Genomic DNA, 25790 nt, shown 5'->3' on the forward strand with positions numbered 1-25790 from the left:
ACATTCATAAATAAATAATAATATGTATAAATATATATATATTTTTAAAGTAAACCTTAACCAAATTATGCTGCAATCTGTCTGCTGAAACAGGATTTAATTATGAATAAACCACAATGACTAGGAGGACATACAAAATAATTAATTGACAAATTGTTTGGCTCAGAATTTGACTTTATTTCAGCTATAATTGCCTCAGGCTCAGTGTGTCTATGAATTTGCTATGATGTCTGTGGTGTGCTGTGAGATAGAGAGAGATATGGAGAGAGAGAGAGAGAGAGAGAGAGAGAGAGAGAGAGAGAGAGATGATAACCTATTTTTGGTGATGATAAACCGGTTTGTGCTCTGGAATTGAACAAGAAGAGTACATTGATCACACTGAAGGTCTTGAAATGTCACATTAACTTGCATCCCAAATTTGTCCAACAAAAATAACTTGGTAAAAGTGTATAAAACGTCTTCAACTGGAGAGATCAGCAGCCTGAAGTTCTTTGTTCCTGCGTACCACAGCTGCGTGGACTTCCTGTGATGATAAGAAATGAAACTATCAGACACAAATGGCAGAATGAGGGGACATTTTTCTTTAAAAAGAAAATAAATTCTTTCTCAATAGATCTGCTATTGAACCTTTATTTTTTTTAATGTTGAAAAATGTTTGTATAACGTTTGAAAAAGTTTAACATCATAAATATTCTCTTATGGGTTAGGGTTACGGAAATTGTCACTTTTTAATTAAAAGTTTAAAACACTGAATTAAAGTGTTTTTTCTTGTGCTCTCAGAAATGATACTGCCAATTAATTCCAGCTAAGCCTCAAGACCCAGGCTTTTATTTTCTTTCACATTCGGCTAAAACATTCCAGCTTAACCCAGTAGCATAATTATTTACAAGATATTCTTGTATTTTATACCCTAACTAAGTTTCAATAAATATAATTGTGTAGCCTATACAAAAAAGTGCTTTATACAGTACCACTCTAACAAGTGCAAGCTTCAGCATGTCAAGTAAGTCTACACAATATCAAGGTTTCAAGGTTTTGTGTGTGACACTGTGGCTGTGTGATAGTGATAAGGAGGTAACAGTATGTCCCATGCAGGTATGACCAAGGGCAAGATGGGAAGGGAACTAACCCATTCTGACCTGAGATCAGATTCATACGAGGTTTCCGCCGGACACACACTGGTCTGATGAACCCATTCTGACCTGAGATCAGATTCTAAAAATGTCAGTCGCTCTTCGATTTTTCAAAAATAGCAGACCTACAAGCTCGTATCGCGACACTCGGTGGCGCGATATGAGCTTGTAGATCTGCTATTTTTAAATAGCTAAAGCATAACATGATGCTGACACCAAAATGGGTGCCCGGTCAGAATGGAACTAAGGGATGACACACTGCTCATTCTTTATATAATAGATTTCCACCAAGGGTGTATTTTTATATTCAATGAAGATAAATAGTTTAGCAATTGCAATTGTACGTCTCTAAATGTTTTGATGTTAACAGTTAACAGTCTTTGTATTGAGTTGTGCTTGAAATGTACTGTAATTCTGAAAACTGTTAATAAATATTTCAATCAATCAATCAATGCCATATAGGCCACTAATCACAGAACCTTCTCCCGGAGCCGCTGCTTGCGTGCATTAAGGTGGGCTTCCCGGTTCTCCTTGATGACCTCCATCTTGTGGTTTAGCTTTTCCTCTGCCATCTTGCTGAAGTTATTGTTCTCCTCGCGGGCCCTGTGGAGGACCTCCAGCTCATGCTCCCTCTTCTCTGCCAGCTGCTTCAGCAACAGAGCTTCCTGGGACTACAAAGAGATTCAGATGAAATGTTTATGGTGAGATGGGACAGATACAACAAACTATAATTTAGCCCCATGGCTAGCTTACTGTACTAGGTACGGTAAGGTAATTTTACTACATGATCCCATGACTAATCTGGATACTACATGGCTGGCTTACTGCATGAGTCATGACCTATGGTCATGACAATGTGACTATTAACCTGCTAATATTAAGATGAATTGTGTGTTTACCTTCCTCCTCTCTTCAGCCACCTCAAGCCTCTTCTGAAGCTCTTCCAGGGACACGTCCCTCTTCAGCGGGTAGGGGAGGGGATGGGAATGAGACTTGTCTGGGGAGCGATCAGACACGTCCTTAAGGATCACCTCAAATGCTTGGCCGGCTGCACGCTTGTTGATGCTCTTCACTTCCAGATCTGACAATGGCAGAATTTAAAATTGTGAGTTTCTTCAAGTTGTCTTTTAGATCTTAAGTAAGTTCATTGTGTTTTCACTGCCCTCCTAGATAAAGCACAGGATCAGAGAGACATTAGACGTATAATATGATTGTTTGACTAGACATATACAGAATAGACGGTAGATAGTCTCATCAGTAGGACCACTGACCTCCATACTGATAGAGGCTGTTCGCCTGTGGCTGTGGATAAAAGCAGGAACAGATCAAGGACAGCATGGACATCTCCTTGATCTTGTCTGTGTAGGCTGTGGCACAAGGAAAGACAAGGGTAGAGTAACTACAAGAACTGCAGCAGAGCAATCATGCCACAAGCATCTCCTGATAACCTGAATATCACCCATGACTGAGGTGAATATTCAGGCTTATGTCTAACAGTTTCGATCACTCACTACGTGCATTATTATTATTAAGTATTATGATACTGTGGATTAAAAGTGTTGAAATAAGTGTGGATAACTGTGGGTTAAAATAAGTGTTAAATAGATCTATATTCTGACTGCAATCATTGCTATAGTCATAGTGTTTGTTCAATAACAAGGATGTCCCTGTCTCTTCAGCTGGCAGCTCTTAACAGAAAATACATTCTCAGATCGGGATACCAATTTCATCCAATCAGGAGAGAGACCTCATACGGGATACACAGGACTGGAAGTAATGACACAAAGATATGATACTTCTTCTTCTTCTTCTTAGTACTAGTACAAGTACTAGTACTACTACTACTACTACTAGTAGTAGTAGTAATAGTTGTAGTAGTAGGAATGGTAGTAGTAGTGATGTTGTTAATATTACTGTTGTTGTTGTTGCTGCTGTTGTTGTTTTATCTTGAGAAACTAGAGGTGCGGCCCTCACTCGCCATTCAACCATTAATAGCATTCATGCAGTTTGATCAGAACGACAACCAGGCAAGTATGCACAGTTTAAATTTAGTTCAGTATGCACTTCCTGGAGAAATGCATAACCAGTGTGTAGGCGTTGTTTTTCAGTATGCAAATAATGCCCGGCCTATAACTTCCTTTTCTGCTCTACTGTTCTTCTCTTCTCAGGTGATGCAAATTAACATGATTTATAAAAAAGAAAGAAAGAAAACAAAACAAAGATGTTCTGTTAATATTTAAACAAGTCTGGTTGCTCTTTATTACATTGATCATACGCTTGGAGTGGTCTAATCAATGTTACCTTTGTACTGACAATATTCACACTAGTGTGGATGCTGAGTGCATTCATATAATTTGCTATTTAAAAACGTATCATGTCTGGAATATATCACTTAGGTCTTTTGATGTACGTATGACATTACAAGGGCATGTGCCCTGAGCTGCCTAGTATCTCAGGGAAATATGAAAGACGTCAGACGATAAACATCCTAAAATGAAGACCACGCAGACTGAAATTCTAATGCCTTAGTTCTAATGCATCTTTGTCTGAGTTGATTAATTAAATGCTTCTGCATGTACCCCAATGCAAATTGAATAAAGGAGTCAACATGCTTGCAGTTCTCTGAGTTTCAAGTTATCTTTAGATCTTAATAGACAAGATTGAGTATTGTGGCTGCTCGCCAGGCAAGGGCCAAAGTACAAGGAAGTGAGTTGGATTTCTTGCCATTTAACATCAACCAGGCAAGTATGTACAAAGGACGAAGAAAGGCGCAACAGTTTTCTCAGTGCTTAAGTATGTACAGTGTAAATATAGTGCAGTAAGCAATTCCCAAAGAAGGAACATAACCAGTTTGTGGGCATTGCTTTTCAGTATGCAAATAATGCCCTAACTTCCTTTTTTGCTCTATAGCCTACTGTTCTTATTGGATTTATCACAACGTGTTGAATCAGATCGGCTAGTTTTTTTTTAACTATTTTAAAAATATATAAAAAAGAAAAGGCAAAGAAGTTTAGGGATAAGGGGATTATCTCTAAAAAGGGCATTGATGAAATCTTCTAGTATTTTGTACATTTTGTTCAGATTGTAACAAGATGTTGGCCTTTGGCCTTGGACGACGGTACTGCACTAAACACTAAACACGGTCATTCACCGGCTGCCTGTACTGATCCTGTACTGAAACAAAGTTCTATATGACCTGAGTGTTCATAAATGCATGCCTACAATGATCATCATTCTGAGAGTCATCAGAATCATCAGTATAAATCAACCCTTAGAATGAGTTCTACACTCAACACACCAGTCAAACCATAATGTTGTCAAAACAAGGTGTTGTCTCTTTTAGATGGGGCAATCCACCAATTACATTGGTGCTTATGAGGATTAAGGTCATTATGAAATATAGTAGTACGTGGAGCTTATATTATTAAGCAGAAGAAACTGTAAGAAGGAAAAACTGTCTAACCACACCCACCCATTTCACAGTGTAGATTAGATACTGTAGTCATAGATAATAATAATAATAATAATAATAATAATGGCCTATTAATTATCAAACTGGGGGTCCTTGAAATAAAAAGGGTTGAGAATCACTGGCTGACTGCGGAGTGCGTGTGCTGGCTGGGAGGTCATTCATTATTGAGATGTTCATCAGGGTTCAGCTCAGCAGAAACAAGACACAAATCTCACTGAGCAGTGTACTATACTCACAGTGTACTCACACATTCACAGGAGCAGGCATATGTTATATAACGGAGTAAGGCTGGGTCCTTTCTGCCAGTGTTCTTCAAGGTGCAGTGATCATTTTGTGTGGGTTAAAATAAGTGTTTAAATAGCTCTATATTCTGACGGCAATCATTGCTATAGTCATAGTGTTTGTTCAATAACAGGGACGTCCCTGTCTCTCCAGCTGGCAGCTCTTAACAGAAAATGCATTCTCAGATCGGGATACCAATTTCATCCAATCAGGAGAGAGACCTCATACGGGATACACAGGACTGGAAGTAATGACACAAAGAGATGAGCAGATAATAAATGATTGGCTGAAATTGGAATGTCTTTTCTGTTTATGAAAGAGCTGGAGAGAGAGAACACAGAACAGCTGTTACTGAACAAATACTCACAACAGAACAATAGAGCTTTAAAAAGTTGTTTTCACCAAACAATATCACAAATTTTACCTTTACGTCACATGCCCGTTCCCTTACAGCCTATTATAACCTTGGGTGAAACAGACCCGCACCTGAATCACTCAGCTTTATTGCAATTCTAGTTGATCGTCTGCTCCTCTGGGTTTAAGACAAAACCGAGCTAGTTTTTTGCATTACAGAATCAACTTTAGCTCCTGGTGTAGGCATGCACGCACGCACATCTGCTATTTTCAATAAAGATATTTAAAGTAGTGTGAAAACAGAAAATGTATAGAGCCCTGAGGGTCAAATATAGTAGTTAAGTATAATGTGCATTTAGGGTGGTGATAATGATGATGCCCTCAAACGGATAGCCAGACTCCATCCAGAATACTCCTGACAGTCACAATGTTGGATGCCGGATGGAATCACCTGCATGTAGCAGCAACAGTATATTTAGTTTGCCGCACTGCATGCTGTGTTGCTCAGTCCTGTTTTTTGCTTCTACAACATCTACCGTGCTTTATATAGAAAACATTTAGACACACCTTAACATAATCAGAAAATAGGCAGGTAAAGAAGAAAATAGACCGGAAGATTTCTATTAAAGGAACAATATTCTGCTCTCTCTGGAAGAAACCATACAGTTTATATAGCTGTTTATGGGTATAACGAATGTACAGTATGACTTTGGCTACATTTCAGTCCACATTTCAAGTATCTATAATGTTGCAGTTCCAGTTGCATCTGAGAGAGAAAGAGAAAGTCCCAGTCACCATGACAAGCTACAAAGATAGACACCATCTTTGTAGCTTTATGCTATCTCCATCCTTAGATTGACCTAAAGCACCGTACCACTTAAACAGTTCTAAATAAACAACCCTATCATACTCACACATTTGACCTCCGGTATGAAACAGATTCTCTGTGTCGGATGCTCTGCTCTTACCTGACACTGTAGTGGCCATGGTTCCTATAGGTGGAGGAGGAGAGTGCAGACGGATGTTGCCGGATGGAGGAGAGGAGAGAATGTGAGGGAGAAAGGCTGGGCGTTTGTCTGTGCCCCTGAGTGGTGCAGTGCACAAGGCTCAACGCGTCACTCTGAACAATGGCAGCCAGTGGGACTGTGTGTGTGTGTGTGTGTGTTGTGTGTGTAGTAGGCAAAGGGGTTGCACCCCATCATCAGTAAAGGGGGTGGGGTACAAGAAGACAGGCAGCACAGCACAGCACACACGCACGGTCGCACGCATGCACGCAGGCAGTGACACACGCATGCAGGCAGGCACACACACACACACACCCCTTAATATTTAATACAGTCAGCACATGACAGAAGAACCACACCATTTGTTTTGTTGGTGTCTGGTATGGGAAGGCTTTCAGAGTGAAGCTGACCGTAAGGAGGATGAGTGGGGGGCCAGTGGGGGGTATAGGTCATCTAGGCTGACAGCACAGGACATGACTCACCTCTTGTGACTCAATGCTATGCGTAGATTGGGGATAAGATGCAGATGATGGTGGAATGGATTGGATTTGCATTAGAAGAGCACATCTTCAGAACAGAACAGGTAATGGAAGGAAGGAGAAAAACATTGGTCAGCATCAGAGGTGATCATATACAAAATCCCTAGAGTGTCTTTTATCAGGTATTATCAATCTAAACTAGGCATGTCAAAGGCAACTGTATAGCTATTACAATTTGGTGCTGCAAGTCACAATTCAATTACATTAATCACATAGACTATCACCGTTCCAGAGCCACAATTGATACTGCAACATTCATGGTGCTGTCTAGGGCAATGGCAATCAAAATTAGTTGGGTTTTAAATAAACCAGTCAGGTAAACTCCAATACTTTATAGTCACCTTTTTAGCCACCTATATGCTAGGTGTTTGGACGAAGTTGAATTGATACCCTGGCTGTACATCATGAAAAAAATATTCCCAAAATATTTCAGTCCTGTACAATGTACTGAGCATTACTTCAAAACAATTTGTCTCTTCAGATATGTTGCATCATGGGTTAATAAAGTAGTAGGCTATATATACTGTAAGTAAGTGTATTTCCTTGTCATGTACATGCTAATATACGTTACTTAACATACATTTATAAACATGAACAATATTTTACAGTAATTGGGGGGGAAGCCTTTTAACCGTGATTCCAATGTTTTAAATGTCCATCTAGTTGAATATTATATCATAATATCTTATGTAATGTAGCACATGTATAACATCTGTAGTCTGTAACATATGGGTGGGGTACATTTCAAAATTGGCAATGGGGATAAAGAAACATTAACATCAGCATCCCCCCTAGCATGACCTCTAATCCACCACTCTCACAGCCAATCCATTATTTACACCCTTTGCTGCTTACTCCATTCACAACCAATGAGGATAAGGCTGAGATTATCATATTTTTCAGAGATCAGCATGAGGAGACACTGATATATTATTTTATGCGTCTCCCCTCCCAGTAAAGGTGTGCAAATAATGATTCAATGCTGTTTGCCCTGTATATGTACTTTAACAATCAATTTCACTTGTAATGCAGCTGCAGGATAGGGTAATTTACATATAAATACCATTACAAATATTTTTCTGATTCATACTCTTGTCCAAGAAAATTGACAACACTGATAAACACCTATAGAACAACAGGATGGGGATTAATATAAAATGTCTTCAATTAATTCTGTTTTTCTCTGAACTGATTGTTGAGGCAAAGATGGATCCTGAAGAAGACATTATGATTAGGAGAGAAAGAAAAGTGATGAATTAAAACAGGCTTTTACGATCTGTGAGTGGGAAAGGTTATTTTGTCATAACCCTGTCATTGATCCAGGTTTATGAGCATGAGCTACAATTAAGGGCCAAGGCCTCTGTGGAAGTAGCATTAAAACATGCTGACTGGCAGGTCATTACTAGTGCTCTTCTCCTTTAGTGAATCATGTTGGCTAGACAGGAAGCCACGGAAGTATTATGAACCACACATGCAATCTAAATGTCTGAGTTCAGTGCATGCCATTAATGTAAACGACTGAATGCAATTCTTTGTTCCATTATTTAGTTTTCTGGACAACACTTGCGAGCAAAACCCTGGCAATGAAAGCCAGATCTTGTGTCAGATTGGGTTTTGTCAAGCTCCCCAACAGCATAATCAGAGCAAAAATATCTTGCAGTGTGTAGGGGCCATGAGATGTTTTCCATTTTCTGTAATGTAAAAACATCCAATGATTTGTTTTTTTCCAAGGACACGGTATGAGACAAGAAAGAATGATAGATGGTAGATTTCAAAGATCATATTTGTTAACTCTAAGACATTTCTATACCCACTGGTTACAATGACAACAGGCCACTCTCAAGAAAAGCTTTAGTCTGGTGCAAATGTGCAATTCAGAAATGACAAATAGTTAGTTTTTTCCTTTTTTTGGTTTATTACAATATTCTATTTTTCAATGAGGACAATAGGACATAATTTCAGACTTGCTAATATATATCAAGTTAAACTTAAGTCAGTATAAAGTGATCGACTACAAGTCACTTCCAATCATACAATTAGTATTGTGTCCAACTGTCCATCCATATTAGGCTACTGGGGGCCTTCTTTGTGCATTTAGTAACTATAGCGTTCCTGTAGGTCCCCGTTAGCCCACAATTTGTAGTGTAGTCCCTTTGCATAAAATGCACAGAAACCATTCAATGCTCATATCAAATCCACCCAGATACCCTATATAGAATAGATTGATGACAGGTCCAATGTTCAATATTTTAACACTAAAAAGGTGAAAATGATGAGAATCTGATAAAATGTTGAACATGACCAAACCTTGAACGAGAAAGGTTTAGTGGCAAAACAAAAGTGAATACGTCCTTTGCACGCAAAGCAGGGTAAAACAAAATACTGCTTTGAAGAAGAAAAAAAAGGATCAACCCAGTTGGTCTGATATAAATATCATGCAACTCAGTCCAAAAACTCGATGGAGAAACTTCTCAAAGCCACTGCCGAGATGCCCAAACACAAGGAGACAGGAAACCTGTTCAGGCTCCAAGGGTTTAGCTCTATTGAAAGTCTTTAAGGAGGAAAATCACAGTCACAAAATGAGTGTCAAGAGCTGGGTGTTGGTTGTCAAAGACAACCTCTTATGTGATGTCCTTCTGTCTTGGAGGCTTGTGGATATTCCTGACCACACACTTCACCATCCACTCAATGCCTTCATTGACCCCTTCCCTGAAAGAGAGCGGAGTTTCTAAATGAAGACGTGGACATAGACATAGGCAATAGACAAAGTATGACACTTTTGAACAGATACAGTACCTTGATATCGATATTAAGATTTTGACAATATATGTTTAGCAAATTTTAACATATAGACGACCTACATGCTCACAATGATTTTTTGTAAAGTATAAAACAGGGCATAAGATATCTAGTCGCATATCATGGCAACAATATACTGCCCAATTTGCTCAGCCATACATGCACAGTGCACACCAACTGTTGTTAGTCATATGACTAGTCTCTTAAGACACATTGTTGGCTGACTGGAAGTCGCCTCACTAAAAACGCCGGGACAACGCTCCACACGTCCCAAACTCTTCTCCCTTCTGGCTCCAAAACTGTGGAATGCACTTCCCATTGCAGTCAGAACTGCAGCATCACTCCCAATCTTCCGCCGTAGCCTGAAAACCCACCTTTTCAGACTCCATCATGGCCCATAGCACTTACCCTAACCCCTTAGATAGCATTTCTGTTGGCTTAGATAGCATTTGACACAGACTTATAGCATGTTATGTAGACAGCACTATAATTGTATTGTATATAGTCATAGCACGCCATAGTACATATGTATAGCATAGTAGTAAATATGTATAGTTTATATGTATAGTGTATGTATAGTTTCATTATATAGATATTCCACTGTTACTTTCTTAGCTTACGCATGTTTCATGATAAATGCTTTTATGTGATGTATTCCCATGCTTTTGTTCTTGCTTAAATGTAAGTCGCTCTGGATTAAGAGCGTCTGCTAAATGCCTAAATTGTAAATTGTAAATTGTACAATTTTAAAATGCTTCTTCCATAGTCAAATGGAAGCGCTGAAAATGCTAGGAAGTGGGTGGCAACTTTACCCCCACTTCCCTTTCATTACTTACACATGATCACAGGGGTGATGTGAATTGGCAAGCAAGATTAGTGGGAGGGGCCTATATTAGCGATTGAGGCAACCACACTTTGCAGTTTTTCCAGAATTGCATTCTAGTTACAGACTAAGCATTTGAAGATTGTGTTGTTGACTTGCTCTGACTTGAGACCATATTATGGCCTAGCAGCTATTGTGGCAGGAATTGCACTACTTTGGTTTTTGAAAATAGAAGCGATGACTGACTTAGAAGCGCACAAAACGTAATCCATTCAGACTAATTATCCTGGAAGAATCATAGAATCTTACCCTGTCAGGGCAGTGCAAGGCTGCACTAGACAATCTCGCTTTCCGATCTTTGGAGCGCAGTCGCTAAAAGCCGTTTTTATATCTGGGACAGATAAACAGTTCTGAGAAAAGGAAGACATGACATGATTAGAAGAATAAAGTATAAAATCATCAACAAGACCAGGGCTATAGGTACTGTTAACAAAACATTTAGCATACTAGAGATTAGTTAATGACCAAAAAAGGTACTATACCGCAACATCTTGCTTATTGGCCAGCACGAGAAGTGGAACGCTCTCCAAAACTTCGCTGCCAATCATTTTCTCTGGAGGAAATGGCAAGTCTCGTCAGTTCCAAAAAGTACACACACACACACACACCTATTAATCTGTCTTCCCCCCCCCCCCTCACCCCACACACAATGATACTACTGACCAAAGGCTTCCTTTGATTCTGACAGACGCTCTTCATCAGTTGAATCAATCACATAGATCACTCCATGGGATTCAGCGTAGTACTAAGAACAGGCAATAAGGATATGATGATGTGATAGTAGACTATAGTAGAAGCAGTGAAACAACTGACATTTACAGCTGACTGGAAACTGCTTGCAAGGACAATTTGGGGATCAACAGAGTGTGCAAGCATTACAAAGCTACAAATAGACTGCAGTCTTATTAGTCCGGCAGCCGACAGGCTGGGAAATTTGGTATATAGTCTTTTTTATTGGCCTAAAATATTGTCTATATAAATACATTCGTGAATCCACTTGCTGACCGGCTGTCAATATTGAGCAATGTTTTCATAGTGGTTTCTTGTACCATTAACATCCTATGGCAGGCAAAATTGTCAAAAATGTCGAACTTTCCTTATGCTTTAAGTAGCATTTGACATGTCAAACTAGGGGGTTTCCATGATTGTGAATCCATTCCAAGCATTAATTTTGCACAAAAAACACTCCTTGAGCTAAAAATCGCTCTCTCTCCTAAATTGGCAAATTTCCAAACGGCCTAATTAAAACATAAAAACTAAACAGGTCAAGGATGGTTTTATTGTTTCCAACAATATATAACAGTTTTGCCAGTATGCCAGGGCAGTATGGATTAATATGCGACACACAGCAGCAATTAGCAACTTACTTTGTCCCATAATGACTGAAGTTCATCTTGTCCCCCAAGATCCCAAAACATTAGACGAGCCTTGCCCACGTCAATCGTGCCAACTGTGAAGGGTGATTGATTTGTGGATTAATAGGTTTACTTTGACTGAGCACAAGAGCATACCCAGAAGCAAGCTAATCTGCATAATAATCATGATGCTATAATCATTTATAAGTGACCGTGGCCCCTTAGTATAAGCTGTTACCGTCCCCAATCATTTGGGATATTTTTTTGTTACTGTGCATTTACACATATCCTCTGCATTTACCCATCCTAACTATTAGGACAGGGGTTCCCAAACTGTGGTGCGTGAGAACGCCCTCTAGTTTTATGGTGTTATTTAACACAAACGGCAAAATCCTGTAAACCACTGTTGTAAGACGTATAGAGCAGCTGTGAGAGTATAGTAGTATACAGCAGTTGTGTGTCTCTCAGTGCAGTGACATTCTGTGATTACCGTTATTTGCCATAATCATATAATTCAAATACAACGAGCATGAGCGTTGGGTCAGCTGCGTCAGCTAGGTCAGAAGGTAACACGGGGTGCACGGCCAAAAGGGTTTGGGGGCCGCTGTATTAGGAGAAGTGGGCACTATTAAGCGCCCACAGAGCAGTTAGGAGTTACAGAGCTGTATTTTGCATGTCTTAAGTACCAGGTCTTATTCCCTAACTTGAGTAAACTAAAGACCTGGAAGCGTGATCAATGCTCTTTGGCCACTCTGGTCTTTAGTTTACTCAAGTTAGGGAATAAGACCTGATACTTATTACTTAAGACACGCAAAATACAGCCCAAAGTGTCTTGCTCTCAGGGACACTTCACCCAGACGGGGCTATGCCCACCCTAACTCTGTTCCATAGCCTTCCGCTTCGCAGAAGGCTATGCGACTTGCCGGTTTGAATCTCAAATCGAAATCAGACCAGCCTCTCCTCTTTAGTGGAAATCTCACGAACGTTTGACCTACTCACCAATACAAACACGGGTTGTGTCAATAGAAAGCCTACTTTCCTTAGTGGAAGCACTCTGAGCCCCCCACCACACGTATAATCAGTACTTTTTGGCCAAAAGGGGATTTTGTTTCCACCGAAAAAAAAACATTTTTTGTTACTCCGCTGCGCCCTCTACTGATATTGCCCAGAGAACTGCCTCATAGAGAATATTTTCCCTCCGGTGGAAAGAAATCCCTTTCTGGCCAAAAAGTACCGTTTATACGTGTGGTGGGGGGCTCAGAGTGCTTCCACTAAGGAAAGTAGGCTTTCTATTGACACAACCCGTGTTTGTATTGGTGAGTAGGTCAAACGTTAGTGAGATTTCCACTAAAGAGGAGAGGCTGGTCTGATTTCGATTTGAGATTCAAACCGGCAAGTCGCATAGCCTTCTGCGAAGCGGAAGGCTATGGAACAGAGTTATGCCCACCCCTAATGCTGTAGGACTGGAACGGGTACAGTGGGCTCTGAGACCCTGAGACCTCTGGGCAGTGTGGGCACCCATTTTATTTATTTAGGCTATATTTAATATTTTAAAAATGGGGTCCAAATACATAAAATATATATTTCAAAATGACTACAGATTTGGAAAAAAATGTAGATTAAGGTCTGATAATGTACCACACATTCAAATCATTTACACTTTACAAACAACTGCAATCAAACATTTCTGACCATTTTCCAAAAACAAAAACACAAACAGCAGAATATTATCATGTAGTTCAATATCTTTAAATTACCGAAAAATACAAAAAAATAAAACGACAGAAATAAGGCTATAGGCAAAAGTTTTAAAATGTAATGGATGAGCTTACTGTTCAGGCCAACAGTTGTGGTGATCTTGGACAAATTCATTCCTTTGTAGTTCTTACTGAACTTAGTTTTGGTCTGTTCTAGAAAGGTCTGCAGGGAAAACATGTTTAAAAAAAAAAAAAAAAGTATGTCATGTACAAGAAGTTACATAAGCATCTTTATTTTACAAATCAAAACAACGATACTGTTGCCCACGAATAGACATAAATAGAATTCTACATAAAATGTATATGCTAGCCTTGGACCAAGACTACATCTATGATAGTCTGGCGATCCAAGTCTATTGTGCAACTTGTAAACTAGCCAATAATTAACTGCTACCCACCGTTTTCCCTGCATTATCCAGTCCAAGGATCAATATGCAATATTCGTCCTTTTGAAACATGTACTTATACAACCCAGAGAGTAAGGTGTACATCTTTCTTTTAAACTAAACTAAACGTAAACAATCTCGCTAACTCTGGCTAACGTTAATTAGCTACTTACTTAGCTAGCTAGCTCAGCTGTTACGCGAAGCCAAAACGAGCAGGATACTGCTCATGACTGAACCGGCTACACCGGAGTATGTTCATTTATAAAAGTTTAAAGTACACAAAATACGCTGAAAATAATAGACAGATAACTTATGGATGTTTCTCTTGTTTGTTTGAGCCGTGGTGCTGCTGGCTGCTGCTACGTGTTATTTAAACCGGAAGTATATCATGTGGAAATTGGAATTGTGGGGATTGAAGTCCAGTGGTTTTCACTGTAGGCGTTACCATCATCATCTTCTTCATCCAAGTGTCACGGAGCCCTCCCACTCACAATTTCGTTGTTTCTCTGTTTCTCTGTCTTTGGAGTCTCATCTCATGACCGCGGTGAAGTTGGTTTCAGGTTGGATAGGTGAGGTCATCTCATAATATGTTCATGTTGTCAGGGGTCAGACCGTCAGATACAAAACTGACCCCTGGCCTGATCTGACAGTGTAATCCAGCCCAGTAGATTCCAGACCATTGTTTTATTTGAGTCCATGCAGTGGTTATTTAGTTATATATAAAACATTAACAAACTGAAGATGGGCGACTCCAGTGTGATAGAAAAAAACCGTAACAATATTAATTTACAGAATAATAGCCTAATATTAACTTAATTTTCAGAGCTATTTCAGGTCAATTAATTAGGGTCATGAATGATGTGGCATTTCTTCAGTTGCAGTATGACTCATGTGACATGTTGAAGTACGAGGAACGATCGGCTGCTCGTCATAAAAGCATATTCAAGGAAGGTCATGTTAATAATTTCTTCTCCGAAAAATCTCATTGGAGAGAGAGAGAGAGAGAGAGAGAGATAGGCTGAAACTCCACATGACATGAACAACTATCAACCTGTGATCTCTGAGTAGACCTACCCTACCCTGGCCTGCAATTTACTGTATACTAAAGGTATATAGCCTATAGTGGTATGTATGGTGCATTTACGGAATTACAGAATCATTCTGTGAAATTTATATAACTTGGTCTTAGATTGGGTAGAACAGCAAAATAAGTTGAGCTGTCAGGGAGACCATCCCTCTGTATAAATAAATAATAATAAATAATATCTAGATGCCAGATAGCAATGCATTATAGCATCTTAATTAGTAGACCTAGAATGCCTGTACTGTACATACTGTATGTAACAACAAGAGCCGTTCTAGGGCTACTTAATTAGTTGCTTGCGGCTAACCTGGTATGCCAGTGGCACATCAAGTTTGAGGCCTAATGGATGAGAATTATTGCACAACATCTTTATCAAAATAAAATCAAGTTTTACCGGCTAAACTATTTGTTTTTTGTTTGGCAAGATAGCTTCAACACTAACAGGTATTCAATGTTGATGATAAAGTTTAAGCCAGGTATGCCGACAAAGGACTTGATTTGATTTATTAGACGTTATGATTAAAAGAAAAACATTGCAACACAAGAAAAACGTTGCATGCTTCTCACAGAAACATCACGGATAAAAACACAACCTCCTCCTTTAAAAAAATGTTTTGTGGCTTTCGCCTTTATTTTATATCTTTTATGGAGGGACAGACAGTAGGCTGACAGGAAATGGGGAGAGAGATGGGGGGGGTGATACCTGTACATGATGAGGGATTAAACCGGAATGCAGTGTCACGCTACCAGGCAGGCTACCAGGGGTCACATAGTTAAACAAAACCCAGATCTGTAACTATGTATAGCTTAGCTTTGTTTATTTGGTTTTATTTAGTTAACTGTTAACATGTGCTGTTAACATATACTGTGCTGTATCTTGTCATTTCAGTAGAAAGGAAGGGAGGAGAAGAAGACGTATTATTATTACCAGTGATGCATGGAAAACAACGTCTTCTGTAAAACATCGAGTGCCAATCTGACCATTTGAGGATGGATGAACCTGACCAGAATGAATCAGAGAAAGGTCAGTGCCTTTCAGGAATGTGTATAATTTTTGTAATTGTAATTACAAAGTGCAAGGTTGGAGTAAGCAAGCAACACGGAAACTTTCCTTCTGCCAGACACACCCTCTCTTTTTTGTATGAATCATATTATTACTAATTGTTGTTCAGGGTTAGCTGTGTCCTACTATATTTTTGGTGAAATATGTCTCTGAAATGGTTTCTGACCGAGCAGATATTGTAAGAGCTGTAGCAGTGCAGTCAAGCATTACTGTATTGGTAGGTTTTGAAAGGAGGTCTATTAGACATGTCTCTGTTATGACTTCCCACAGTGTGAAGGAGTTAAGCTGCGGTGCAGTACTCCCAGTTCTCTTGGCCTTGAAAAAGATAAGCTTAGTGGCTGGTAGTGCCAGCTGGCTGTTACCAGCCCATACTAGTGTGTTGTGGACTGATGCAGATGATTTTGTCTTCCTTCCTTCCTGCCTTTGCAGCGTCATCATCACTAGCTGCTGTAGTCTTTGAGAAAATCAATGACTATCCAAGTCTTTCTTGCCCTTGGTTTGCTAGGACAGCATATAAACACCAGATCAGTATCCTGAAGATCAAGAAAGATGTGCAGAGCTGCCAGGCAGGCACTCTCATTCCACCATCAACAGCCATGTCACAAAACACAATGTGCAGTCATGTGGAATGTGTGTCTTTGATATATTCTAGTCTAGAACATCTCACTAAGGATATATCAGGGCCTGAGCATAGTTACTGTCAACCAGTCAGCATATGGCCTGGACCTCTGGCGTAGCGGTCTGGGCACCTAGGCCTGACAGCGCATCGCAGATTCGAGTCCCAATCCCGACAGCCTTTGCTGCATGTCACTCCCCACCGCTCTCCCCATTTCTTGTCACCCTACTCTCCTATCAATAATATAAATAATACAGGCATACATTTTTTTTAGGAAAAATTACAGTCCGAAATAGACACCTACTTATATGGTATGTACTGTAATCTACACGAGTGAAGATGGATGAAAATTCTTGAGTAATGGGTATAATATGTGCCTTCATTGAGCAGTGCCCTCTCACTCCATCTAGTGGTCTTGATAAGTTAATACAGACTCCTGTGACTTTGCTGCAGTAAGCAAGTTGTAATGTACATGATACAAGAAGTGATGAGCGACTGTGTGAACATTTTAACTTTATTGGACCAGTTTATAACATGTTGTGCCCATACCTTTGAAGCTTTATCTAATTTGTAACAGATGTGCTTTCTAAATGACCCGTTGCGGTTTCGGTAAGGTCAATGAAAAGTGGTCGGTTTGGGTGGGGAGAAGGGGTGCAGTATCTGTTCGCTGTTAATGTGATTATTACTAAATGAAACCACCAAAATACAAAATGCCTGCAGTCTTTTCACATGATTGAGAAACAAGTGAGAATGAAATATTTTGTTCAGTTAAAGTTCTTTGATACTTTTTAAAGAATGTTCTGGCCAAGCTCAGGTTTTCACGGAACTTCATTACTTTTATTGTACACATTTATGACTATAGATTTTTGGCAAGATACACAGAGCAGTGTATACTGGAACTCTGGTCATAAAAAAATATTCAACTAACTCTTTATTAGTTGCCAGTTCTGTCCACACCATCTATCCATAGCGTACAGGAGTGTTTGAATTCCCCCAAACATTATAAAATCACCATACTGTCAACACATATGTGGCTATGACAAGATGAATTAAAACTATACTCCCCAGCTTGGCCTGGTCTCCCTTACTGTACACCGGGTCCGTGATAACAGTGAGGCTGCCGTGGCATCTCACTGTTGATGTCTTCCCGCGCACACACTGGTAAAAGATCTTTGGATAACTTGATCTCTGGTAAAATCCATCACGTTTCTTTTGGCAGTAGCGTACATTTGGAAACGCAACAGTGATGTTGTGTAGGCAGGTGCTTCCTGGTCTTGTCGTGGTAATGGGGTGTCTCCCGGTGGTCTGCCACTCTTGTGTCGGACGTGTGACTTCAGAAGATAAGGAGGAAGAGTTTGTCTGGTTAGTGGTTTGATGTGGTGGTGATGTTGATGTATTCGAGTCTACAAAGGAAGGTATGGGAAAAAATATATCAATATGTGCTCCTCAACACTGTAGTCTTGCGATTAGTTTGGATCTGATATAGCCTAATTTGTAGTAGTTTGTTGTATGACCACATCACTCCCAAACAGTGAAACATGAAAATGTACAAATATATGTTGTCTGTACTGTACTGTACTGTACTGTACTGTACTGTACTGTACTGTACTGTACTGTACTGTACTGTACTGTACTGTACTGTACTGTACTGTACTGTACTGTACTGTACTGTATATGACTCTGTGTATAGGCTGCAGTGTAGGCCTTACCATTATTGAGAAGAGTTTTCAGGTGTGTTATCAGTGGGTATCTGCCTAGCTCACAGAACTGTCCAGAGAAGTCATCCATGTCCAGTGTCCATACAACGGCCCCGCCAAACGCCCTGCTCTTCAGATACTCCACCTGTATAAGGGAGAACAGAAAGAAGATGAAAATATATATAGTAGTAGTATATATAGTTCTAAAGAGGCTATGAATTTAAAATGTATCTTGTCTGCGTCCTCCGGCAGGGTCAGACCTTGGCTTCATAGCTGTCTTGGTTGTCAAAGCCCACCCATTCGTTCCCCTTGACAGCATATGGGACACTCTGAGCATCAATCCAGTAGACGGAGGACCCTCTGATGAAAGAGCAGATCTAAAGAGGAAACAAGCATCTTAACCACACAAACCCTATACTATAGCATCCCCATGTCATAATAGGTGAACATTCAGCGAAAATAGACGATAAGCTCACAACACATTGCATAGTATAGACTCTCTGAGAGGACTTAAAGTAATGATTTTAGTGGATGGTAGTTTTGGTATTTTGGTGATGAAGTATAAGGAATAATATTAAATATATTATAAAGGATAATATAAATTGTAATATTATCTACTACTACAGTATGTATACGTATGAAGTTGAGCTGCAAATGAGCTGCAAATGTCCAGTCCATGTGCCAACCACAGACAGACACTTTATACAGTAGATAATATTAAATAATATATAATTATAATTCATATATTATGAGACTAAAGTGCGTGTGTGTGCGTGTGTGTGTCACCCCCCTCCCCACTGCAGCAGGGAGCAGTTTTCCATATGTGACAGGTAAAAGTGCTCTGCTCACCTTTGAATGTGCATTGCACATAAATAATGATACAATTTGCATTGCCTCTAGTGTGTGTGTGTGTGTGTGTGTGTGTGTGACGTGTGTGTGTGTGTGTGTGTGTGTGTGTGTGTGTGTGTGTGTGTGTGTGTGTGTGTGTGTGTGTGCGTGCGTGCGTGCGTGCGTGCGTGCGTGCGTGCGTGCGTGCGTGCGTGCGCGTGCATGTGTTAACGAGCACACGCACACGGGTGGGTGAGGGCTGAGTTAACTAGTTCCCAGATTGCCTTACCTCATAGTAGGACCAGACACCCATCTGCTGGGTATACGGGCCAGGTATAGCAGGGCCACTGACTGGGGCACCCAGGCCACTCTCTGCTGTGGACAAGGTAAAGGAACGTCCGTGTGTGGGGAAGCCCATTAACAGCTTCCCTGCAGGGGCTCCTCGGTCCAGCCAGTACCGCATAACATAGTCCTGGGAGGACCAAAGACGATGGACTGTTGTAGCCAATGCATTGCTTTTATTGCTGTACTTTGTTGCCGAGACGTTTGATTGTATATGGCAAACTATAGACCTGGTTCAGATCCAGTTGTATGATTAGGTCCTACAGTACACAGTATGCAGGTCTCCTACCATAGTAAGATAATGGTTAAGCATTGTGATACATTGCATATTTCTTACTATGTTGGTATCATTTTCAGTAGACACTGTTCCGTGGTACAAGGTGCTGTGGTGGACTGTCACATTGGTTTGACCACCATGAAGATCAAATGTTTTAACGCTGATGAAGTCCAGGTACCTACACAGACACGCATGCACACACACACACACACACGCGTGCACACACACACACACACACACACACACACACACACACACACACACACACACACACACACACACACACACACACACACACACACACACACACACACACACACGTCACACACACACACACACACACACACACACACACACACACACAAAGCCACGTGATCAATCAATGACAAATTCCTTAACTTCCTGCCCAGTCTTTTTCACATGCAATTAAAATATATTTTTTGTGAACAGAAACAATGTTTTGGTTCATAGGCCTTCATATCTAAGGTGGTGACAGCATTGCAAGCTTTACTTTGACATCTCAGCGACTTCATATCCCATCTCAATGGCATCTATCTCTGCTGTGACTGCTGCAGATAAAATGAGTGGTCGGCTCCCTCTGGCCTTTCTTTCAGCTTCATATGCCTCTGAAAGCTCCTAGAAAGAAAACATTGTGTGTTTTTATTTTGGCTGTAAGGAAGGTAACCTGAGGTGAAGATGCTTAGAAGTTAGAGGTGGTGTGAAATAGGAGGCCTTTAAAGCTTTTAAGCGATTCCATTGCCGTGGTTGCCCCAGGAAATGATCCAGAGTAAATTATGTTTACGGGCAACATCATCCGTTATTGTTTGATGATGCTCCGTGTCCCCATTCCCCTGAAATAGGAAGCCTTGCTTTGAACTTGCGGCTTTTGCCTTTATTTTATATATTTTATGGAGGGACAGACAGTAGGCTGACAGGAAATGGGGAGAGAGATGGGGGGAAGACATGCAGTAAAGGCAGTCGGGATCGGGAGTCGAACCCGCGGCACACTGCCAGGATGAAAGAAGGGATAAGTGTTTAACATGTTGAAATGGAGAATTGTGTCATGTGAGACCGATGTTCTTTCAGTACAAAGGATGTGTCTCCACGTGCCCCTCCAGGGACCAGCCACAATATGCCAATAATAACCTGAGATACTAATTGAACTATCTTCTGGATGAGTGTTAATTATGTTCGCCATGCTTGGGGGCGAAAACACTGTTTTTTTGTCTGTGTTTGTGTGTCTGAGGACAGCCATTCTTGTAAACTGCTGGATCAATCTGTGTCAAATTTAGCATGCGCACACCCAGTAGACCAAGGAAGACACTCCACCCTCTTTCAAATCTGCCTCATAGTGGCGCTATATCAGGCCGCTTATGTTTTGACATATATAACTCTTGAATCATAGGTTGTAGAATCAATACAATATTTCCCCTGGAAGATGTGAGGGTGGAAACTATTTCTTACAAAGAACACCATATATATCATGAACCCCACATACATCCAATCAACCCCAAATTGGAATCACATGTTGAGGGGCCTTTATAGAGCACGCCTCAAAAAAAGTGGGCACCACAAAAACAAGATGTCCTAAGAATGTATATTATATTATATTCCCCCCTGCACCTTGCTCTTCTCCTGCTGGCTTGGGATGGCAATTGGGATTGGGATGGCAATTCCAGCTTGACCTGCAATCCTCTGAGTAGAGGTCAAGGATTGCACTTTTCACATTTAAATCTGGACGTTTGATCTGAAGATTTATTTATTGTATTTATCTTTATTGTTAACATATAATGGATATTACAGACCCAACGTTTCAGTATAGCCTTTATCAAGGTACTGTAGCTGGTGTGGATTAGCGGCCGTATAGCACAATCCAAATCCAATATATATATATTTCTCAAAATCAATTATATCAAATTTCTCAGTGCTCTAGTGCTGCACCATTCTTGCTTAAATGTGAATACATTTTCCTCCACTAGAATTCTCACACGATTCTCATTTATCCATGAATATAATATTCATTGTCTTTAGTCTGTAGTTGTTGAACATTACATGCAAAATAAGGGCACCTGGAGTCAACTACTGTGGCTTAGTTTAAACAGACAACATCAAAGTGCTTGACTTAAACCTCTCTTAACTAAAATGAATTGGACAGCCAACTAAGTGCTGCACGATTCTTGCTCAAATTTAGAAATGAGATTGCATAGGTGACTGAATCTAGATCGCAATCTTTTTTCGATTAATTGTGCAGCACTTGCACCTGATTTTGCAATAAGCTACTGTACTGTAGTTGTGTTTTTGGGTCACTAAGCCTACCAAATACCACTTATGTCCAGTTTTTGCTGTGAGCGTTTTCTTCCACTAAGATGAGCTAGCCTAAAGGACCACACTGATATGTAGTCTGATATGTTTAGCACACTCACTACGCCTCACGGTATACTTGGTGGTACAGGCGACCACTTTCCGAAGCATTCTCTGGTATGTTTGATTGTTTCAAGGAGGCCACCCATTATATTTGACTAATAGCCAAATGGCATTGATCACGCCTCCAGGTCTTAAGTTAAGTAATAAGACCTGGTACTTAAGACACGCAAAATACAGCCCATTGTCTCCACCAGGCCAAAGGCATGGGAAGAGTAGGCCTACAGTATGTTTTGCACATGTGTGTGTCAGTGTGTCCGTGCGTCTGTGTACAGCTAATCTCCGGCATCGTTGACCCGGGCCGATGCCTAACTGTGCACACACCCTCCCTGAATGCCAACGATGAACCTTTTTCAATAGCGGACTGTTATAGCGCCACCAGGAGGCCGATTTATGTAAAAAAAAAAATTACTCCTTCATATTTACCCAAATCTCATGCAAATCGGTACACATGATATCTATAGTCATGTGATCAAGGTGGGTCTGTCTGATTTCTCATATTGATTTATCATATTACATCCGGCTAAGAAGGGGTGGCCCGTTTTGTACAAAATGCTGCAAATCATTGAAACAGCATCCGATTGCGATGAAACTGTCCACGCATATTCCCACTAGGCTGAGGAAGAAATACCACTTGACATTTTTCCAAAAAACATCCTATGCTGGTGGAGACCTGTCCCCCGAGGGGCGTCTTGCAGCGGCGTAACCTGTATACTGTATCCTCCCACAGACAACCGTTGGGGTAAATAGCAGTGACAGGTGCTGTCCAAATAGTTTAAACTATGATTGACTGCAGATTACAGAGCATGTAATCATTAGATTTTGATAGCAGCAGATATATTTGTGAGGAAAAATAGAATGTATAGAGAGTATGTAGGCAAGATACAGACACTCAAGTCACGGTACCTTGCAGAGAAGTGTGAACCTTTGCTTGTCCTCTGGGGGATGTCCAGGGTACTCCCAGTCCAGATCTAGACCATCAAAGTCATGAGCTCTCAAGAATTTGATGGTGGACTGGATGAATGTCTGACGGTTGGCTGCTATGGACATCATTGTGGAGAAGCTGGCATATGACAGAGAGGATAAAACAAGTCATTACACTCAGAAGGTCACAGCACAAAACAACAAATTGAATAGATGCTGCTGTACAACAAACTTTTACTGTCACACTTCTACCCAAGTGACAACACATTATGCAAATTAGGCTTTCAGAAAGAGTTAGCAAGAGAGATTCACTCACTGGGATCCACCATCTCTCTCATCTCTGACAGACAGTAAAGTCTTTAGTCTCGAGTTTCTACATTGGTTGGTGATGCAGAAGGGTGGAGAGAGAGAGAGAGAAATATATATGAAATAGTCTATAGACCATTACAATTACAATTACAAAAATGTGTTAATTTAACTGTTAATTTACAACTTTAGTTTTTTTTCCAACCATGGTTCATGTTTTAGATTGTTATTAGAGAAAGTAAAAGATGAGTGTTATTTTTTTTTCATTTGCTGCTTTCTTTCGTTTTAAGGATTTTAGCTGTTTTTGACAGGGGGGCGGGGGCATTCGAGCATGGGGCAAAATGTTTATTTATTTTTACACATTTTTATAGCGATTTATTTTTATTATTATTTACTATAGTCCTACTACAGGGGTTCTCAACATTTTTGGCCGGGTCGGGACCCCCGCCCCGCCCCCTCCCGACCCCCAATATAAATTGACTGCTACAATAACCTGACTAATAGAGACAATACACCATAAATAAACCAGATATAATCATTAGGGAAGGTGTATGCATGTACTATGTGTACTATATTTAAACTCTTCATTTCCATTTTCCAGCCATAATGTTGCAAAAGAATAATAATAAATAAAAATAGAAAATTATTTGGGGACCCCCCAAAAGTATTTGGCGACCCCCGAGGGGTCGCGGCCCACGGCTTGAGAACCCCTTGTCCTACTAGACCCCAAGAAATCTGGCCACAAAAGATCACGAGATCTACTGAATGTGTCAAACTGAGCCTACAACACACAGAGTGTGGCAGCCCCCTAGGACTCCTTCACATTCAGTAGATCCTGCGATCTTCTGTGGCAAGATGTAATTTCCCGGGGTCTATTATAGGATTATAATAAATAATAAATTGCCATAATATTTTGTAAATAAATACATATTTAGCCCCATGTTCGAATGCCCCCGCCCTCCTGTCAAAAACAGCTAAAATCCCTAAAACGAAAGAATGAAAAAATGTAACACATTTACTTTCTCTAATAACAACCTAAAACATGAACCTTGGTTGAAAAAAACTAAGGTGTCTTTTGGATGTTGTATTCTTACCTCTTCTTGAGCTTATTAAATGATTTGTAGAGAGTGTTCTCATTCCAGGCAGATTCAGTGATCTCACTAGCGTAATTGATGATAGCAAAGGCATAAACCATGTGGGTACACAGAAAAGGATCAACGTTCTCTGGTAGGAATTTCCCTATGCCAGTTCTATACTGAGACCAGTTGGTGAAGTAACAAACAAGTTTGGTGGTGGTTGCTGGGATGAGAAACAGAATAGAGATATTAGTTTTTAATGATGTGTACGCAGATTGTGTGTAAAACAACAAAATATACAATATATTTAACTTAAAGATGACATGTACGGAGGAGGGCTTGGCTACTACAGTCTGGATAGGATGCATACAGTAGATTATTAACAGTATTAAATTTCTGCCATTTGTGTTTAACAAGATTTATATTTATACATTTTATATTTGTTTACTCACCAATCTGAATAAAAAGTTGCAGACCTACTGTAGAAGACACAATGCAGATATCAATTCAAAAGTGCTGTGTTCAAAGTTACATACATAATTGATTTCATTTTAAGATGCAACCCCTCTATAAGACAGGGCAGTCACGCACACAAGATGTGTCACAAAAGCAACACAGAAATGCTCACCAATTGTGCATGCTATTCCTGCATTCATGTTAGCAGCCCTTTCTTATTCCACAGTTTGAGCTCCGGGGAGAGGGTAAGTCCCATCATGGAACACCTCACAGAGTGCAGACAGAACAACAACAATATGTATTCATACTGTAACGTCACACAAGCCACCTCTCCGATTACTCTCAGTCACGTGGTACAGCAATGCAATGGTCACAGCATTAACATTCAAATAGATGTTCCCTGAGAGACATAATTATACGTATGATTGATGTATTGGCCTGCATGGGCCCACGGGTAGAGTTATAGCATCTGTCTTATCAAACGTATCTTATGTAAAAGTAATATGATTAATCAACGTGAAGTCATATTTGAAATGGAGTATATTAATATTATGTTGTATGTACTGGGGATATATTGGACAGTGCATTACATTTTCAGGTTTTAATCCACAGAGAAAAACATACAGCAAAAATACTAGTGATGGTAAACATGGTGTCCTTTTTTTCTCATTAAACTACAATAATACTTTTTTGGGGGGGGAAAAAAACAAAAACCAAAAATCTCACATGTGAAATT

The 25790-nt window shown here is 40.1% G+C and overlaps 3 protein-coding genes across 3 annotated transcripts; all 3 read right to left on the reverse strand.

Annotated features, from left to right (window-relative positions):
* Positions 1-250: 250 nt before the first annotated feature.
* stmn3 (stathmin-like 3) lies at positions 251-6313 on the reverse strand. Its single transcript, XM_083771404.1, has 5 exons — positions 6210-6313; positions 2405-2500; positions 2033-2214; positions 1613-1804; positions 251-523 (listed from the first exon to the last, which is right to left on the reverse strand). The coding sequence occupies exons 1-5, from the start codon at positions 6226-6228 to the stop codon at positions 461-463; spliced, it is 552 nt and encodes a 183-aa protein (XP_083627530.1). The 5' UTR covers positions 6229-6313; the 3' UTR covers positions 251-460.
* Positions 6314-8447: 2134 nt separating this feature from the next.
* On the reverse strand, positions 8448-14330 carry arfrp1 (ADP-ribosylation factor related protein 1). The gene is made up of 7 exons (XM_083771317.1): positions 13977-14330; positions 13654-13741; positions 11834-11916; positions 11130-11211; positions 10949-11019; positions 10716-10816; positions 8448-9493 (listed from the first exon to the last, which is right to left on the reverse strand). The coding sequence occupies exons 1-7, from the start codon at positions 14067-14069 to the stop codon at positions 9406-9408; spliced, it is 606 nt and encodes a 201-aa protein (XP_083627443.1). The 5' UTR covers positions 14070-14330; the 3' UTR covers positions 8448-9405.
* A 2306-nt stretch (positions 14331-16636) lies between these two features.
* LOC310863049 (chitinase-3-like protein 1) lies at positions 16637-25318 on the reverse strand (the record flags this gene model as incomplete). Its single annotated transcript, XM_083771172.1, has 12 exons — positions 25227-25318; positions 25051-25077; positions 24617-24821; positions 23533-23589; positions 23199-23355; positions 20383-20507; positions 19932-20049; positions 19542-19724; positions 18685-18801; positions 18437-18569; positions 17789-18058; positions 16637-16644 (listed from the first exon to the last, which is right to left on the reverse strand). Exons 1-12 carry the CDS (start codon positions 25252-25254, stop codon positions 16637-16639), a joined length of 1428 nt encoding a protein of 475 aa, XP_083627298.1. The 5' UTR covers positions 25255-25318.
* Between the last annotated feature and the right edge of the window lie 472 nt (positions 25319-25790).

This window comes from Protomyctophum parallelum (genome assembly GCF_964188405.1).
Source record: "Protomyctophum parallelum genome assembly, chromosome: 8".
Classification (NCBI taxonomy): Eukaryota; Metazoa; Chordata; class Actinopteri; order Myctophiformes; family Myctophidae; genus Protomyctophum; species Protomyctophum parallelum.